The following is a 20,213-nucleotide window of genomic DNA, read 5'->3' as shown; positions in this document are numbered from 1 at the left end:
GCCAAAAAGTTCAATTTTGGTCTTATCTGACCAGAGCACCTTCTTCCACACGTTTGCTGTGTCCCCCACATGGCTTCTCGCAAACTGCAAACGGGACTTTTTATGGCTTTTTTCAACAATGGCTTTTTTCTTGCCACTCTTCCATAAAGGCCAGATTTGTGGAGTGCACAACTAATAGATGTCCAGTTGACAGATTATCCCACCTGATCTGTGGATCTCTACAGCTCCTCCAGAATTACCATGGGCCTCTTGGCTGCTTCTCTGATTAATGCTCTCCTTGCCCGGCCTGTCAGTTTAGGTGGATGGTCGGTCTAGGTCTAGGTTTGCAGTTGTGCCATACTCTTTTCATTTTTGGATAATGGATTGAACAGTGCTCCGTGAGATGTTCAAAGTGTGGGATATTTTTTCATAACCTAACCCTGCTTTAAACTTCTCCACAACTTTATCCCTGACCTGTCTTTTGTGTTCTTTGGCCTTCATGATGCTGTTTGTTCAGTACACAAATCCGTCACACAGCAGGTTCTCTAACAAACCTCTGAGGGCTTCACAGAACAGCTGTATTTATACTGAGATTAAATTACACATAGGTGGACTCTATTTATTAATTAGGTGACTTTTGAAGGCAGTTGGTTCCACTAGATTTTAGTTAGGGGTATCAGAGTAAAGGGGGCTGAATACAAATGCATGCCACACTTTTCAGATATTTATTTGTAAAAAATGTTGAAAACCATTTATCATTTTCCTTCCCCTTCACGATTATGTGCCACTTTGTGTTGGTCTATTACAGAAAATCCTAAAAAAAATTTACGTTTTTGGTTGTAACATGACAAAATGTGGAACATTTCAAGGGGTACGAATACTTTTTCAAGGCACTATAGATCAGGATTTCTGACTTCGATATGACTTTCTAATCCTCATGCTTGTTCCAGGTCAGTGATTTAAAGTACTGCAACCAAGGAAATAGTATTTTTCTCTCAGTACAAGTATCCTTTATTCTTTAACAAGCCATACACTTTAGATGTTCATCTTTCAGCCCACAAGCTGCGAAAGATAAAATAACTATTTCCCCATCCACGCTAAACACCATGGATGGAAAAATCTCCATGCTGACTATATTATTCAGACAGCCGGCACCTTGGGCTGCATGGGATACCAGAACAGTGGCTGCATCTGGTAGCATTTTAACACCTGGATTGAGTTTTCAGTCAACTTTGGTAGAGCCGGGTGGTGCCAACAGGGTCACCCATGGCTTGGATTTCGATTATGGCTTGCATTAATATGTGCCCTGTCACCACAGAGTCACTTCTACCCAATAAGTTACCTGTAAAAGGAGTATAAATAGACATCCAATGGACCGTGTTTTGCAAAACCACAACATGCCATCCACTGAAAATATTCTACATTTTGTGGTGGCTTTTCAATCCAAAGCATACTCCCCCCCACCCCCCATTTTTATGCAGGGGTGTTATTGACCCTGTATTAGCAATGTAATTTTAAAGAGAAACAGTCGCAATGGAATGTGACTTTACATACTTAACCACTTGACAACTGGGCACTTAAACCCCCTTCCTAACCAGACCAATTTTCAGCTTTTGGTGCTCTCACATTTTGAATGACAATTACTCAGTCATGCAACACTGTATCTTTATGAAATTTTTGTCCTTTTTTTCGCACAAATAGAGCTTTCTTTTGGTGGTATTTAATCACTGCTGGGTTCTTTATTTTTTGCGCCGTAAAAGAAAAAAGACCGAAAAATCTGTAAAAAAATACATTTTTCTTCATTTCTGTTATAATATTTTGCAAATTAGTAATTTTTCTTCATATATTTTGGCCAAAATTTATACCGCTACATATCTTTGGTAAACATAACCCAAATCGGTGGATATTATTTGGTCTTTTTGAAAGTTATAGAGTCCAAAAGCTATGGTGCGAATATCTGAAAATTGATCACACCTGAATTACTGACGGCCTATCTAATTTCTTGAGACCCTAACATGCCAGAAAAGTACAAATACCCCCCAAATGACCCCTTTTTGGAAAGAAGACATTCCAAGGTATTTAGAAAGATGCATGGTGAGTTTTTTGAAGTTGTCATTTTTTCCCACAATTCTTTGCAAAATCAAGGTTTTTTTTTTTACTTTTTTTTTTTTTCCACAAAATTGTCATATTAGCAGGGTATTTCTCACAGACCGCATATGCATACCACAAATTACACCCCAAAACACATTCTGCTATTACTCCCGAGTATGATGATACCACATGTGTGAGACTTTTACACAGCGTGGCCACATACAGAGACCCAACATGCAGGGGAGCACCTTCAGGCGTTCTGGAGCACCCAGGCCAAATCTGACATTTCTCTCCTACATGTAAAAATCATCATTTATTAGCTAGAAAATTACTTAGAACCCCAAAACATTATATATGTTTTTTTAGCAAAGACCCTAGAGAATACAATGGCGGTCGTTGCAACTTTTTATCTCGCACGGTATTTGCGCAGCAATTTTTTTAACGCGTTTTTTTTGGAAAAAAAAAATGTTTTGTGCTTTACAAAAACCAAAACAGTAAAGTTAGCCCAATGTTTTTGCATAATGTGAAAGATGAAGTTACGCCGAGTAAATAGATACCCAACATGTCACCCTTCAAAATTGCACGCGCTTGTGGAATGGCGCCAAACTTTGCTACTCAAAAATCCCCATAGGCGACGCTTTAAAATTTTTTACTGGTTACATGTTTTGAGTTACAGAGGAGGTCTAGGGCCAAAATTATTGCTCTCGCTCTACCGATCGCAGTGATACCTCACATGTGTGGTTTGAACACCATTTTCATATGTGGGCGGGACTTACGTATGCGTTCGCTTCTGCATGCGAGCACACAGGGACAGGGGCGCTTTAAACATTTTTTTTTTTTTTTTTTTTATTGTTCATTTTACTTTATTTATTTTAGTTTGATGCTTTTTTCCAAAAAAAAAAAATTTTGACCACTTTTTTATTCCTATTACAAGGAATATAAACATCCTTGTAATAGGAATATGGCATGACAGGTCCTCTTTACAGTGAGATATGGGGTCAATAAGACCTCACATCTCACCTCTAGGCTGGGAAGCCTGAAATTAAAAAAAAAAAAAAAAAAAAAAAAGATCCTGGCTTCGATCGTAGCGGTGAGTCGGTAGAAGCACCGCAAGTCGGCGGGAAGGGGGGACGTCCCCTCTCGCCTCCCGTAAGAACGATCAAGCAGTGGAACAGCTGCTATGATCGTTCTCATGGTGTAGGGAATCGCCGGCTGAAAAAGCTGATATCTGAATGATGCCTGTAGCTGCAACCATCATTCAGATATCTCCGCACAAAGTCAAGGACGTTGTATGATGGCCGGTGGGCGGGAAGTGGTTAAAACGCTTTTTTTTTTTTTAACACAAAGTTGTCCATTTATACAATATTTCTACCACATAACATGTACATGCCAAAAATGACACCCCAAAATAGATTCTCCTGCTCCTCCTGAGTACGGCGATACCACATGTGTGAGACTTCCACAGCCTGGCCACATACAGAGGCCGAGTACAGCTGAGCATGGCTCAGCATGGCAGGGTATGGCGGGGTATTGCGGAGTATGGCGGGGTATTGCGGGGTATGGCGGGGTATGGCGGAGTATGGCAGGGTATTGCGGAGTATTGCGGGGTATGGCGGAGTATGGCGGAGTATGGCGGGGTATGGCGGGGTATGGCGGAGTATGGCGGAGTATGGCGGAGTATGGCGGGGTATGGCAGGGTATTGCGGAGTATGGCGGAGTATGGCGGAGTATGGCGGGGTATGGCGGGGTATTGCGGAGTATGGCGGGGTATTGCGGAGTATGGCGGGGTATGGCGGGGGGCATTGCAGAGTATGGCGGGGGCATTGCAGAGTATTGTGGGGGCATTGCAGAGTATTGCACAGCATTGCAGAGTATTGTGGGGGTATTGCAGAGTATTGTGGGGGTATTGCAGAGTATTGCACAGCATTGCAGAGTATTGTGGGGGTATTGCAGAGTATTGCACAGCATTGCAGAGTATTGTGGGGGTATTGCAGAGTATTGTGGGGGTATTGCAGAGTATTGTGGGGGTATTGCAGAGTATTGCACAGCATTGCAGAGTATTGTGGGGGTATTGCAGAGTATTGCACAGCATTAGTAGTGAGGGATGGCTGAGCATGGATGGATGGATGTCTCTGTGCAGCGCTGTGGGCACTACACATCCAGCCCACAGTGCTGCAGACATCCATCCATCCCCCTCCCCGCTCACAGTGTACCGATCGGTGCACAGGAGGGGAGGGGAGGAACCGGCGTCATCAGATGACGCCGGTCTGTTTACATGTGATCGCTCCGTCATTTGACGGCTCGATCACATGGTAAACGGCCGCGATCAGCGGCCATTTACCGGGATCCGTGATGCGCCGGGTCCCCTGGACCCGGCGGTCACGGATGTGTTCGGGTGCGCGCCCCAGGGTGCGCGCGAGAGGGGAATTCTGGGAGGACGTCATAGTACGTCCACCCAGAGTTATCCAACCGCCCTGCAGCCGTCATTCGGCTATGGGCCGGTTGGTAAGTGGTTAAAGTGATTGTAAAACTCAGACATGAAATATGAACAATACATATCTCTCTATAGTGTGTACTTGTCTCAATCCAGAGCACTAAATGTCATTTCTGTCTGCTGCCCCATTCCTCTGCTGTCTGCATGAGTCACTTCTGAAAAGTTTTCCTGACACCAAGAGAAAAAAGGTGACAGTGGAGGGATCTCCAGCCTGTGATTGACAGCCTCAACTTTGTTCCTGTGTGCTGTGTGAAGGGGGTATGTCCCTTCTTTCCAATCCGCTCTCAGAGCTCTCCTCACTGAGCTCAGCAGTGTGTAATTTCAGCTCTCCGCCCTCTGCTTTATAAATTCTGGACTTTGAATGAGAGAAGAGAAGACTGCAGATAAATAGGTACAACTTACGTAGGAAGATTTGTTTAATCTCTGTGTATCCTCTGTGGCCAGTCACTTCACTGTGTATATGTAAGGATTTTCAACCAATTTAACCTTGAAAATATTTATATTTGGCCTCCTATTTAACGTTGGTCCCTGGAGTCAGGCTATTTTCTCCAAGAGGGGTTAGAGGTCACCTAAGGTCTAACAGCTGGTTCCTTATCATTTGCCAAATCTCTTCTAAGTAAGCCTGTACATTTGTATTCATTAAAGACTGAATATTCAGATTCTGGTCCTAACATAGTAGGTTCACTTTATAATCCACCAATAACAGATCTATGTCCTTGTGATATTTTTTTTTTCAATAGTCTTCTGCTGTGTGTGTATTCTTTGCTACTCATTCTTTGCCACGTTGGTGACGGCTCTTTCCTCAGCATATTGAATACCTCTGATGGACTTTATTTCATTTATATCAAATTTCACATTTTTTGATGAACTTGTATGAACTTGTATCCAGCAATATTGTGTTGGCAGCTACTTGTTATTTTGTTCTTATTTTTATCGCAACAAATTCTCTTTTTATATTCTTTGCCACTCACATACAAGAGTGCCCATGAAAGTGTGTTCTTCTTTAGCGAGAATACTCATGCCTGCAACAGGGTCTTCCTGCTACCTTTTGGTCCCTAGACACTCCAGTGCCTACAGCCTCATAGCTGTATATCTATAGTATTAAATCTAAGGCACTGCTGCCTCTGATTGCTAGTCTCAGGAGATTTAGAGTAAAGCCACATACACACTATCAGATTTTCTGCTGATTTTTTTGTCTTCAGATTTACCAAAACCATATAATATGAGGTCAAACCTTAGGAGTTTCAATTTGTATGTAATCAGGCAGGCCCTTGCACTACATGGTTTTGGTACATCTGAAGACAAAAATCAGCAGAAATCCTGATAGTGGGTATGGGGCTTAAGAGTTGATGATGTCACTATCCCAGATAGCAAGCAATTGAGCTGCAAGTTTGAAAATGACTTGCTAAGCTATTGCTAGACTTGCCAGGCTTCCCAAGTTTGTTGCACAATTGCAGCAAGTCCGCATTGCATGACTCCAGATTAATTTACTTTGCAAACATTTTTCAAATCTGCTGGAAGTTCTGGTTCAGTTATGATGTGCAATAGTCATCCCACCACATTGGTCACTGTTGCTGAATTTTCATGCTGTAGTCTTGCAGAGCTTTTGCTGTAGACTCACCGCTGCAACTTTGCTCTTGCTAAAGACTTGCCACGCAAATTTGCTACAAATTAGAAAAGTGTCAACTAGAACTTGTGCTTTAAGTGCTCTGCAAGTGTACAACCAGCCAGTGAAAATGTGCAGCACGTTAATACGACTACAATTCAACACTGACACAAAGTTATCCTTGCTATCTGGGATTGTGCTTCCTATTGTTCTCCCTGCTGGAGGCTCTGACACAAGGAAGAAAAGCCCTGCCTCTACCAAGATAGCAGCTTCCACACAGAGACACGGTGCAGATGAAGGCATGGTAGGTCAGTAATGGGCAAAGATGAGCTGCAGGGAGACCACAGGCAATACTGCGGACTAGTCCTTTAACTTCTGCCTGCCTTTTGTGGGTCACCGCTTTCAGAGTTCATGTCCTCTTTAAAATCTGTGAACTATCCATGTGGTTTAGAGGAGAAAAGGGATTCAGCTATGCTGGGATTTGTGCAATAGATTTTCCTGCTCTTCTGCCCAGTAAAATATTAATGCTGAAAGACTTTTTCCTGCCAGTCATTTCCACTGATTAATAAGTAAATATTCAATTAGCTTGAGCAGGATGGTATTAGCAGTCTGCCTGGGTGTTCAGCTTAACATAGAAACATGGATTTATATTTTAAGCACATAATCACTTTTTTCGGATTATGTTGTAGCAATGTTGTGAATTCCTGTATCACTTTCAAACACACATCACATGAAAAAATCAAACAAAGTAATTCTGTATTATTTGGGACTTGAGTTTTTTACATTGGAAGTTTTTATTTTTATTTTTATCTAGTTAGTTGTATTATATCTAAAATATATAGCATTTTTAAAAGATAATAAATACATTTCCCCATATTTGAAACTAATAGTGCGATACATTTAAAACTCCAGATTCAAGTGGTATTTTCTGTTGCAGGTTGGAATTTGCTTAGTTCCTAAGGGCAACAGACACCTCCTGCAAGTTGATGGGCAGGCAAATCAAACAGAGCAGCATCTTTTTGATCCTGAGAGTTTACCAGCAGAGATTTTTTTAATATAATTCTTACAAAAGAATATTTTTCTTCAAGTTTTATTTTTGTTTTCTGTTTCCCCGGGGGCGAAAGTACAGTGCCTTGAAAAAATATTTATACCCCTTGAAATTTTCCACATTTTGTCATGTTACAACCAAAAACGTAAATGTATTTTGTTGGGATTTTATGTGATAGATCAACACAAAGTGGCGCATAATTGTGAAGTGGAAGGAGAATGATGAACTTTTTTCAAAATTCTTTACAATTAAATATGTGAAAAGTGTGGAGTACATTTGTATTCAGCCCCCCCGGAGTCAATACTTTGTAGAACCACCTTTCACTGCAATTACAGCTGCAAGTCTTTTTGTTGATGTCTCTACCAGCTTTGCACATCTAGAGAGTGACATTTTTGACTATTCTTCTTTGCAAAATAGCTCAAGCTCTGTCAGATTGGTTGGAGAGCGTCTGTGAACAGCAATTTTCAGGTCTTGCCACAGATTCTCAATTTGATTTAGGTTTGAACTTTGGCCATTCTAACACATGAATATGCTTTGATCCAAACCATTCCATTGTAGCTCTGGCTGTATGTTAAAGGTCATTGTCCTGCTGGAAGGTGAACCTCCACCCCAGTCTCAAGTCTATCGCAGACTTTAATGGGTTTTCTTCTAAGATTGCCCTGTATTTGGCTCCATCCATCTTCCCATCAACTCTGACCAGCTTTCCTGTCCTTGCTGAAATAGCATCCCCACAAGCAAGCTGATGCTGCCACCACCATGTTTCACGATGGGGATGGTGTGTTCAGAGTGATGTGCAGTGTTAGTTTTTCACCACACATAGCATTTTACTTTTAGGCCAAAAAGTTCAATTTTGGTCTCATCTGACCAGAGCACCTTCTACCACGTTTGCTGTGTCCCCCACATGGCTTTTCGCAAACTGCAAACAGGACTTTTTATGGCTTTCTTTCAGTAATGGCTTTCTTCTTGCCACTCTTCCATAAAGGTCAGGTTTGTGGAGTGCACAACTAAAAGTTGTCCTGTGGACAGATTCTCCCACCTGAGCTGTGGATCTCTGCAGCTCCTCCAGAGTTACTATGGGCCTCTTGGCTGCTTCTCTGATGCTCTCCTTGTCCGTCCTGTCAGTTTAGGTGGACGGGCATGTCTTGGTAGGTTTGCAGTTGTGCCATTTTTTTTTTTACATTATGAGATGATGGCTTGAACAGTGCTCCGTGAGTTGTTCAAAGCTTGGGATATTTTACTTTATAACCAAACCCTGCTTTAAACGTCTTCACAACTTTATCCCTGATCTGTCTGGTGTGTTCCTTGGCCTTCATGGTGCTGTTGGTTCACTAAGGTTCTCTAACAAACCTCTGAGGGTTTCTGTGAGCAACTGTATTTATACTGAGATTAAATCACACACAGGTGGACTCTATTTACTAATTAGTTGACTTCTGAAGGCAATTGGTTCCACTAGATTTTAGTTAGGGGTATCAGAGTAAAGGGGGCTGAATACAAATGCATGCCACACTTTTCAGATATTTATTTATAAATTGTTTTACATTTTTTTTTTTTTTTTTACCATTTTCCTTCCACTTCACAATTATGAGCCACTTTGAGCTGGTCGATCACATAAAATCCCAATAAAATACATTTACATTTTTTTGGTTGTAACGTGACAAAATATGGACAACTTCAAGGGGTATGAATACTTTTTCAGGCACTGTATGTGTAGTATCATCCCATCATCCTATGTGCTATCAAGCTGTGAGGTTGGATATGGCACCCCTCCTCCCTCCACAGCTGTCCGACAACACAGCTAGCAAGGAGACAGCTGTTTTACAGATGACACTTTTCTCTATCTCCAAGCACTTGCCCAAGACAAAAGTCTCACAAGGCTTGTCATTTCCAGGTGAGTAGCAGTGCTTGGAGGTTTTTAAAAGTGTTTCCTGTCAAAGCCGCTATCTCCTTGCTAACTGCAATGTCATACGTGGGGTGGAAGGAGGAGGGTTACCCTGTCTGACATCACAACTAGTCTTGGACAGCACATAGAAATATGGGACAAAATACTATATGTACTATGGGAAATAGACTAATAATAATGGACGTTAGACTTCTTTTTTTAATGCTATAATATTGTTGTATGTAAAACAAGGGCCTTTAATATAGAATCTTCTGCCTGCAGCTCCAGAGGTCATCAACAATGAAAACTACACTTTTAGCCCCGACTGGTGGGGGCTCGGCTGCCTTATTTATGAAATGATTCAGGGTCAGTCTCCGTTTAGGAAAAGGAAAGAGAAGGTGAAGAGGGAAGAGGTGGACCGGCGAGTGAAGGAGGATGAAGAGGAATATTCTGAGAAGTTTTCAGAAGATGCTAAATCTATCTGCAGGATGGTGAGTGCAGATGGAAAATTGGGTATAAGGAAAGCAGGTACTTTGTGGTGTGAATAGTGGATCATTCCCCAAGAAGAGCTGAACCCAAAACCTGGAGTATAATTGTTCATACATGAACAGTTATTTGTCCACAATATGTTATACCATAGACTTCCAGGGACTAAAGGAAGACCGCATTGGTGCCTGGAAGTGGTTCTTGTACATCACTTTTATTGTCCTCGATGTTATGCTCTATAGACTAACTAATGAATCGTAGATATTTGACCACCATGGTGGATGGTAAAATCTGATGCCTGTCAGGTCTCTTGCCCTTGGGGACAAATTTGGGTGGGTTGGATAAAATCAAGGAACAAAGTACCATGCAAAATGATTCAAAATTATGTTTATTACGTTGCCTACCCTCTGTCTATCTGTACCCAGCATTCGTAGAGCATTTTGTAATCTTGGATGGTAGTATAATCCCTGTAAGAAATTTTTGATGTCACAGAGTTTATGGGCTTTGAAAGGGAGAAGTGGGCTCTCTGTGTTCCTGAACACACCCCTAGAGTTCAGGCTGGAAATAATTTATTAAACCAAATATCTCAATTCAAAATCGGCCACAAATTGTGCATTGTTTTTATTAACTCAGCTGAACCATAAATTTATAGGGAACAAATATGGCTGCTGCCATGCATGTACAGGTATGTAATTACAAATTATACATAGATACATTATTTAAATATTAACAAATAAGATTATTTATATAAAGGTGATCTCTTATATGTCTAAAAAAAAATCTGAAGATATTGTACGTTACAGCTGCTGTGCTAACCAGAGACCCAAAATTACTTTTCAGTAAGAGCACAATTTGAGATAATATTGTAATGTTTACTTTGTACTTTTTATATGACTTTTGACCATTTTACAACTTTTTTTTTTTGCAGCTGTTAAGATATTGGTCACACAGATTCTCACATGGTTCTCCATAACTTTGCCAACAAAAGACATTGTGAGAAGAAGCCATAGGAAATGTTATACAAACAGTTAAAAGATGTAGTATGTTGTTTTATAAGCTTGTAAACTTTCATAAATTGTCAAATAAAATTGGCCAACAATCATTAAAGTTTCCTTTCAAGCCACGTATTTCATAGGGGGGGTTTACAATTTATAATTTGTTCTTGACACCAAAAGCATAGTACCAAAAACAGAACATATGCAGAACTTCACCAGAAATGTAATTTCCTGCTTGGGGTGAAGAACTCTGCAATAAGATACAAATCAGATTTTAGGCATCTTCTGCAACAATATCATTTTTGGTGGGATACTCCCAAAGTGTTAATCACTTCTAAAGGGATGCAACTTTTATCATTAAAACCCCGAAAATGCATGCAGCTGCTTGTAACGAATCAGTCACTTCCATTCAGAATTAGTCTTGCACAAGATCTGATCCAACAAAGAGCTATTCCTTCAGAGCTGAAACAGGCAGGAATCTACAACAAAGTTAATATTCCTGCAATGTACATTGATCGGCCATAGGAGATTGTTTTGTTTTTTTCTCAACAAAAGTGCAGTCACTTTTTAACTGAAAATTTTATTTTTCTCAGTCCTCTCTGACAAGCCTTGCATAATCACCCAAGGTACTACCAGTTTCATATACAGTAGTCTTTTCCACTGCAGCCAAATTTGGACAACATCTACTTTAGATTTGTTACATGTTCTCAATAACCTAAAAGAACTTATTTAAAAATTTCTGCTTACATTTTTAACTTTTCTGAAAATCTAGTTTACCATAATTTAACCCTGTCTGTATTGTGCTGGCAGATATCATTATTGTAAACTAGATTTGAACACAAGGGTTAGAGATCTCAAGGCTTGGATTCTGCATTGTATGTTAATGAGGGAAGATCACTCTGCCCCCACTTTGTCCCTCTACTTTCACTTTGAAATTGTTCAGAGTAGCCTGCGGTGTTCTCAAAGGCTTGCTCCAAAGAAACAACTATGAAGGTATAAGTTATTTAAGAAAAAAACAGTTTTTAGATATGTTGTGTGAATGGGAACACATGACAAATATGTAGTGGGGTTTTCTTAAATTTGACTGCAAACGTTGAACCACACTTTAAGGAAGATATATAGCAGGTCAGCGCCTCCAGTGTTCGAACTTTGATGACTAATGAGCATGCCCTGTGTCTTCATTTCCCACCTAGTTGCTGACAAAGGACCCCAAGCAGAGGCTGGGCTGTAAGGGGGATGGAGCAGCAGGTGTAAAGCAGCACACGATATTCAGGAACATCAACTTCAAGCGTCTTGGAGCCAATATGCTGGATCCACCCTTTGCTCCAGATGTAAGTAGTTCTAGCTCCAGAATGTGGGATGGCCAGGACTCTGTGTGATCTTTGCTTATCAGGGAGAACCTTTAAACAGGATGTCCTGACTTATGACATCCTCAGTGGTTGGCCTTGTTCATGCAGGCCTACTTAAAGTGTTACTAAAACCAGGACCCTGCATTCACCATATCCCACAGTACACAGAACATGGAAATGCAATTATTTTAGTAAATATAAACTGCTAAATACCTTTTCTCATCAGCAGTATATAGCTGTCTTGTGACTTCTATCAGTGTCCGGCTGAGCATTGGTTAAAGGTTGTAGAAGGAGTTTTCATTCTCTGACTATCCTATGAGGCTGCATGACTCCTGATTTTCTGTCTGGACAGTGCTGATTGGCCCTGTGCTGATCACATACACCCTCCCGTTTTAACTTTTTTTTTTATTAGTTTTCAAGAAAAGGAAACATAATATTCAAAGACTAAACATATAAACATATATGTTTAGTCTTTGAATTTGAATGGTATGTTTCCTTTTCTTGAAAACTAATAAAAAAAAGAGTTAAAAAACACACCCTCCCAAAAAAGAACAACTCTCTAGCAATGCACACCAAACTGTGCATGTGCAGAGTGCTCCCTAGGGCTCTGTTCTATCAGGAGATGGTTTGGGGACTCTGGAAGAAGGGGGGATCGGAGAAGACCGGATCAAACAGCCTTTTTACACAATGCAGAGGATTAACCCCTTAGATTCCACAGTGAGTATAACAAGCATGCTTTACTGCATATACAGACTGATTTTACTATTGCGGTCTTAGTAACACTTTAAGTGTACATCCGTGTAAGGGCTATGTTTTTCCTGCGCAGGATGAACAGGTGTTCCGTACCTTTGCGCGTGGGCAGTCCCATTCATGTCAGTTGGAATGCAGCAGCTTCATGGACACAGCCGCTGCTCCAAATTTGAGATCCATGTGAGTGCGGGTCCCCGAATGCAGACAGTGCGCGTTCAGGGACTCAAATTGGGAGCAGCAGCTGTGTCCATGTTTGAATAGCAAATCTAACTCATTGTTCACTAGTATAAATAAGCATCTACAGTCCATTTAACATGGTTTCTTATGATACACATTCACATCAATGCGTTTTGCAGCCAGTGCGTTTTTGGAAAGGGAAGGGGACTTTTTTCCCCAGCATTTTGCGTTTATTAGACTTCAATAGAGTCGCACCAGAAACGCAAGTGTTGTGTTTGTGATGCAATTTTTGATGCACTTTGTGTTTTTTCCCTTTAAAAACACTTTATATAGCTGGTTGCTAAGGAGCGGGCAGAGAAGTGCTCGTTGACAGATGAATGTAAAAAAAAAGAATTGCAGGCAAAAAAAAATTGTAAAAAAAACAGCCCACCCAGGTCCATTCTAGGCCCTTCTTGTATGGATTTGGAGAAGACTCCCATGCCAAAATGAAAAAAAAATGGTGTGGAGTCCCGCCAAAATCCATACCAGACCCTTATCTAAGCATGCAGCCCGGGAGGTCAGGAAAGGGAGGGGATGAGCGAGTGCCCCCCCACCCCAAAGCACCTTGTCCCGGGTTTGAGGGCAGGGGGCTTATTGGAATCTGGAAGCCCCCTGTAAGAAAGGAGGCCCCTGGATCCTGTCCCCCCCCATGTGAATGAGTATGGGATACATTGTACCCCTACCCATTCACCCAACAAAAAAAAAAAGCAGTGTACTGTTACAAAAAACAAGACGGCTTTTGACAAGTTCTTTATTAATAATGAGGAATATCCTCCATCATAGCTCAGTGACTTCTTCCTCCGGTACCATCACCGATGTCTTCGTCCTCCCCTGTCTTCGCCCTCCGCTGATGTCTTCTCCGTCCGCTGATCCGCTAAAAATGGAAAATAAAAACGGTCCTCCTTCCATTGTGTTAGCACCAGTGTCTGCCAGTTCTTATATAGCCATGGGGCATGGTCACCCAGTGACGTCACCTGGAGAACCCGCTCCTTGTAATGACACGTGACGTCACAAGGGACGGGTTCTCTGGGCGGGTTTTAGCGGCTCAGCATCAGGAGAAGACCGGAGGACGAAGACCTCAACGGAGGAAGAAGACACGTTGGAGCTACAATGAGGGGACATTCTTCTTTTTTAATAACGGACTTGTCAAAAACCGTCTCTTGTTTTTTGTAACACTACACTGGCTTTTATTTGGTGAATACTCATTCACATGGGGGGGTGGTGGAATCTGGGGGCCCCCTTTCTTAAGGAGGCTTCCGGATTCCAATATGCCCCCTGCCCGCAGACCCCCACAACCACTGCCCAGAGTTGTCAGAAGGAGGCCCTTGTCCCTATCATGGGGACAAGGTGCTTGGGGGGGGGGGCGAGCATGACAAATCTTTTTAGCATGCTATCGGCTGCAAAGAGTTGTTTACATCTGAACAAAGAGTTCTGTGAATGTGCATTGCACCAGTTTGGCAGTGGCAGTCCTTGCATGTCTCTTAAAGATCTTCATGAATATTGGCTCCTGCTGATGTCTCCATGGCCAGTGAGGAGAGAACCGCTGCTTTTGGGCACAGCGCTGGATCGTGTTTAGGCCCAGGTAAGTATTGAGGGGGGTGTGGAACTGATCAGAGAATGTTGTTTTTTTTTACCCTTATGCAGAGAATGCATTAAAGTATAACTAAAGGGAAAACTTTTTTGTTTTGTATAGAGTGGATTAGAGATGGATTAGAACCCATGTCAGTTTTTATTGCTGTCTGTGTCCTGTTTACCATTATCATTGAAAGTTATGGTAAAAGAAAATCCCAAATTTTGGGTTGTCCCCAGAAAAGTAATAGAGGGGACATTTTCCAATGGGGACACTAGTTCTGGGGGACATGGGGGTCTCCAAGGAATTCCTTTAATTTGCTGGGATTTCCTCTCACCTCCTGTTTGGCTATGGGACAGGAAGTGAAGGGAAAATTCGACAATGGGACAGAGATGGCGAGAAAAAAAACTCACAGGCGTTATAACCCTCCCTTACTCTTTCCAAAATGAGAAAAAATGTTCTGCCTATAGTTCTACCTTAACCACTGCTGGGTGTGGGCGGCGCACTCTGTGATCAGTGTCCGAAGGACACTGCTGATCACAGACAGGGGTAAAGAGCCAATCAGCGGCTCTTTACCATGTGCTCAGCTGTGCCCAATCACGGCTGATCACGGATGTGAATAGAAACCGGTTATCGGCAATCCTCATTCCTCGTGCTAACAGCATGAGGAGAAGAGTGCCAATAACCAGCTTCTCAAAAAAGGGACATGTAAACTGATAATCAGGGCAATGATTATTAGTGCAGTCCAAACAGTGTCCACTAGTGCTGCCAATGTGTGCGCACCAGTGCTGCCAATCAGTGTCGCTTATCCGTGGTGCCCATCAGGGTTGCCCATCAGTGCCCACCAATGCCTCCTCATCCGTGCCCATCAGTGCCACCTAATCAGTGTAGCCTCTTCACCGCACATCAGTGAAGGAGAAAAATTACCTGTTTCCAAAATTTTTTTAACAAACTATGAAAAGGTTTTGTGTTTTTTCAAAATTTTCAGTCTATTTTCAGTTATTTAGCAAAAAATAAACGAGTAGTGATTAAATACCACCAAAAGAAAGCTCTATTTGTGTGAAAAAAATTATAAAAATGTAATTTGGGTACAGTGTTGCATGACCGTGCAAATATCATTCAAAGTGCGACAGCGCTGAAAATTGGCCTGGTCAGGAAGGGGGTAAAAGTGCCCAGTAGGCAAGTGGTTAAGGTAAAAAATCTTCTGCCTTTTAGAACCACTTTTTTTGGTACATGTTGGTGCATACTGTATATTTTCTTTTTTATTTGTTATAGTTAGGAATAAAAAAAATAAAAAAATGTTAAATGTTTTTTCTTGCTATGTCTATTAAATACCTTAGTTTCCATGCCTTCAGGAATGGTAAAGAAATTTCTGCTTCCAATTTGTTTAAATTTGTGCAAAACACCTTTATTGTTTTTTTTTTTTTTTACCTTCCAGCCACGTGCTGTATATTGTAAGGATGTTCTGGACATTGAGCAGTTTTCCACAGTGAAAGGAGTAAATCTGGATACCACAGATGATGATTTCTACTGCAAGTTTGTGACAGGCTGTGTCCCCATCCCCTGGCAGCAAGAGGTACTGCAGTTATTTTGGTGTTGTAACCCTTCATCCTTGTTATGTTCAAATAGCCAATTTAGAATAAAGTTGATTTCATTTGCTGAATTCCTGTTGTAGGTAAGCGACTATGAATGTTTTAAATCCGGGGAAGCCTGGCAATTAGCATTTCCAAAAGAAGACTGGCAATTGTAGACCATGTACAGGTTTTCTTTAACCACCTCCCACCCAGCGATCGGTGGTGCACTGTGTCCCTGGGATGACGAGGCTCTTTACCCATGTGATCAGCAGTGTCCAATCACAGCTGATCACATGTAAACAAGGAAATGCCAGTTATCGGCATTCCTCTCCTCACACTGACAGCGTGTGAGGAGAGGAGAGCCGATCAACTGCATTTCCTTAAAAGGGAGACCTGCATAGATAATCAGGGCACTGATCATCAGTGCAGCCCCAACAATACCCAGCAGTGATGCCAGTCAGTGCTGCCTTTCAGTGCCGCCTATCAGTGCTCATCAGTGTTGCAGATTAGTGCTGCCTCATATCAGTGCAGTCTCATGAGCGCATGTCAGTGAAAGAGAAAAATTACTTATTTACAAAATTTTATAACAGAAACTAAGAAAAAAAAATTCTTCAATTTTTTCTTTTTTTTTTTTTTTTTAGCAAGAAATAAAAAACCCAGTGGTGATTAAAATACCACCAAAAGAAACCTTTATCTGTCTAAAAAAAAAAAATGATAAAAATTTGGTTTGGGTACAGCGTTGCATGAGCGCGCAATTGTCATTCAAAGTGTGACAGCGCTAAAAGTTTGGCCTGGGCAGGAAGGGGGTGAAAGTGCCCAGTTTTGAAGTGGTTAATCTGCATGGTAAACCTCAAAAAATAGAAAAAAACACCGCGCTTGGGAAAAGACAACAAAAAACTACCAGCACACAGAGATTGGATACATAAACTCTAAAAAAAAAAATTGTATGGTAATAAACCGCAGTGCTAAAATGTCAAATGACAAACGTGAACATACCTGACAGATTTTTTCAGTCTAACATATGTACAGTATAGAAATATTGTGTTGGGCTAAAGAACATGGTTTACTGATAGAGCTGTAAAGTGGTATTATAGAACACTTTACTGTGCAAGGGTAAGTGCCACTGCTTCAGCAGAGTATCAGAAATTAAAGGACTAGTGGAAGAGGCATTTACCTGGCCATACGCTGATAGATTTTTTTCATTCAACCTACTGGCTGAACAAAATTGAATTTCATTATACAATGTTGATAGATGAGTCCCCCCGAGGGACCATTGTATTCTGACAGGCGACAGTGGCTGTCAGAATACATTAATAGCGGATGCATGTGATTGGATGCAGTTCCTGTTTGGTTGTCAATTTTCTATCTGGCTCCTTAAAGTGATTGTAAAGGCAGAAGGTTTTTTTTATCTTAATGCATTCTATATATTAAGATAAAAAGTCTTCTGTGTGTAGCAGCCCCCCTAATACTTACCTGAGCCCATCTCTGTCCAGCGATGTCCACAAGTCCCTCGGCCATCCGGGACTCTCCCTCCTGATTGGCTGAGACACAGCAGTGGCGCCATTGGCTCTGGTGGCTGTCAATCAAAGTCAGCCAATCAGAAGAGAGAGGGGGTGGGTCCAAATCGCAGCTCCATGTCTGAATGGATACACGGAGCTGCAGCTTGGCTCGGGTGCCCCCCATAGCAAGCCGCTTGCTGTGGGGACACTCAACTGGAGGGAGGGGCCAGGAGCAGCAAAGAGGGACCCGAGAAGAGGAGGATCTGGGCTGCCCTGTGCAAATCCACTGCATAGAGGAGATAAGTATAACATGTTTGTAATAAAAAAAAAAAAAGACTTTACAATCACTTTAAATTTTTCAATTAAGGGATGTAGGGTAGGAAGGGGCTGCCAGAGCCACCCACAAAGCAAAGTGCACACAGTGTATGGCCAGCCTTAGGCCTCCCGCATCAATGCAACATGTCCTCAGGAACCGTTACCATCTTCTGGGGAGACTAACTTGCCATGAGCTAAAAGAAGAGAAGAAGACAATTAAGTGGTGTAGCGGTAATGGTGCAGGGCAAGCTAGTAATAGTTCGTTATGTTTAATTGGACATGTTATGTAATGTTGAAGACCTTTTGTCACTCATCCAAGTGGATTTCTGAGTTCTAATAAACTGAGCAGATTACTTGGTTGATTAGTGAATCATCTACAGCTTTATAGAACAAGTCCAAATGAATGTGACAAATTATTACTAGCCATACCATGACCTGGCTTCATGAGAACCTTCACAGTCCACGCAAGGCCAGGTCTTCTACTGCTTTGTGGGGTTGACCATGACCTCAGTACCTACCTTCCACCTGCTCAGTGATAATTATTCTGAAGCTCTTCTCTTCTCCTTCCCTTCACAGATGATTGAAACAGAGTGTTTTAAAGACATAAATATTTATGAGACGGACGGCTGCTTGTCGCCAGATCTGGATGTGAGCAAACCGAACATAAGACCAAAGAGAAGCTTCTTTCATCGATTGTTCAGAAGAGGGGTGAGAAACGTTCCAGTGATATGCTTTTTACGGTTCTGAATTTACTGGAAACTCTTTATTCTACAGGTCACTAAAAAATGGATTGCTGGCTAGCAATGCAGACTCCCTAATCATTTATTTATTTATTACAGGTACTTATATAGCCCTGTCAATTTACGCAGCGATTTACATAAATATTGTACATTCACATCAGTCCCTGTCCTCAAGGATGTTACAATTTAAAGTCTCTATCCCACATTTATACATACACATATTAGGGCCAGTAAACCTCCCAGCATGTCTTTGGAGTGTAGGAGGAAACCAGAGTACCCGGAGGAAACCCACGCAGGTACAGAGAGAACGTGCAAACTCCAGGCAGGTAGTGGTGTGGTTGAACCGAAGACCCCAGTGCTGCTAGGCAGAAGTGCTAACCACTTATTCACTGTGCTGCCCAATGATTTATACATGTCTGTGAACTGCCAGCTTAGTAAGGCCAAGTTTAAAATATAACTAAAGACGAAACATTTTTTTTTCCGTTTTGGATGTTGGCGAGGGATTAGAATCCCTGCCAGGTTTTTATTGCTGTTTGTGTCCACGTTAGCGAGATTCATGCTCTCGATTTGTCCTGTTTACTGTTCTCACTAAGAGTGAATTAAAATCCCAGATTTTGGGTTGACACTAGAACAGGAAAAGCTGGGAAATCTTTTAAAAACCAGGAACTTGCCAATGCTTGGGGTCCAGCACTGTCTTCCTGTGGTCAATTATTTTTACCGCTGTGGGTCCCCGGCATCTTGGATACAGGAGCTGAGGAAGATACAGCTGGCTCCCCACTGAGCATGTGCAAGCTCATGCGGTGCTTTTTGAATGGTCCTGCAACCTCCTGGGACATGTGACTCAGTTGTGAGTTTGCTTTAACCCCTTGACAACCAGGACGTTTCTAAATGTATTTTGGTAGAATAAAAAAGGAACATCTAAATGCAGGAAAAATGACCTGGAAAACATACAAGGAGAACTTCTCCTGCATTTAGAAACGCTAAACACAGGAGTGCCAGAGTAAATGAGGCCTTAAGATAAATGCCACAATCATAAAGAACAAAAGATGGCACTGCTCTGCTTGAGCTGCCTGCACACCAGCATGCAGCAAGAACATACCCATTGACAGCAAAACTTGGAGTAAATGAAAACCTGTATCCTACAGTGTGAAATATCTACATATGTGATGTATCCGACTCTTACAAAGCTTTTTTTTTTCTGGTCCGCACAGGTCTGTTTCAAATCCTCCTACAGTGACGACGATGAAGAGGCATCCCGACCATGAACCACTGTCCAATAGCCAAAAAAATCAAACCTTAGAAGAGTTAAACTGCAAATATTTTATTGTATCTATGAACTGTAAAGGTGTATTATAAATTAAACAAAGAATTCTGTATGCGTTTACAGATTTTGTACATTTCTACTTGAATTCTGTTAAGATGTATATTTTCACAAGTGTATTGTACAAAACCAATAAGGTCCTATTCGTACCACTCCAATGCATCTAGTGTGTCTGTGTGTGTACATATGTATAATAATGATCCATATCTCTCCATATAATATACCTACACGCGCACACAGTGTTCATTTGAGTGACTGAAAGTATTTAAAAGCACAGTCTGTATAAGTGGCATTTAGGAGT

General features: G+C 41.6%; 1 protein-coding gene across 1 annotated transcript in view; it reads left to right on the top strand.

Annotated features, from left to right (window-relative positions):
• Positions 1-19,975, top strand: part of GRK4 (G protein-coupled receptor kinase 4) — a 341,746-nt gene extending 321,771 nt beyond the window's left edge. The window contains exons 12-16 of the mRNA XM_073610875.1: positions 9,380-9,588; positions 11,772-11,909; positions 15,902-16,039; positions 18,428-18,559; positions 19,803-19,975. Of these exons, the coding sequence (XP_073466976.1) occupies positions 9,380-9,588; positions 11,772-11,909; positions 15,902-16,039; positions 18,428-18,559; positions 19,803-19,856 (671 nt within the window). The 3' untranslated portion in view covers positions 19,857-19,975. The remainder of the gene's footprint in view (positions 1-9,379; positions 9,589-11,771; positions 11,910-15,901; positions 16,040-18,427; positions 18,560-19,802) is intronic.
• Positions 19,976-20,213: the final 238 nt, after the last annotated feature.

Source organism: Aquarana catesbeiana, linkage group LG01, assembly GCF_042186555.1.
Source record: "Aquarana catesbeiana isolate 2022-GZ linkage group LG01, ASM4218655v1, whole genome shotgun sequence".
In the NCBI taxonomy this organism is placed as follows: domain Eukaryota; kingdom Metazoa; phylum Chordata; class Amphibia; order Anura; family Ranidae; genus Aquarana; species Aquarana catesbeiana.
This window is presented reverse-complemented; position numbering and strand designations above follow the sequence as displayed.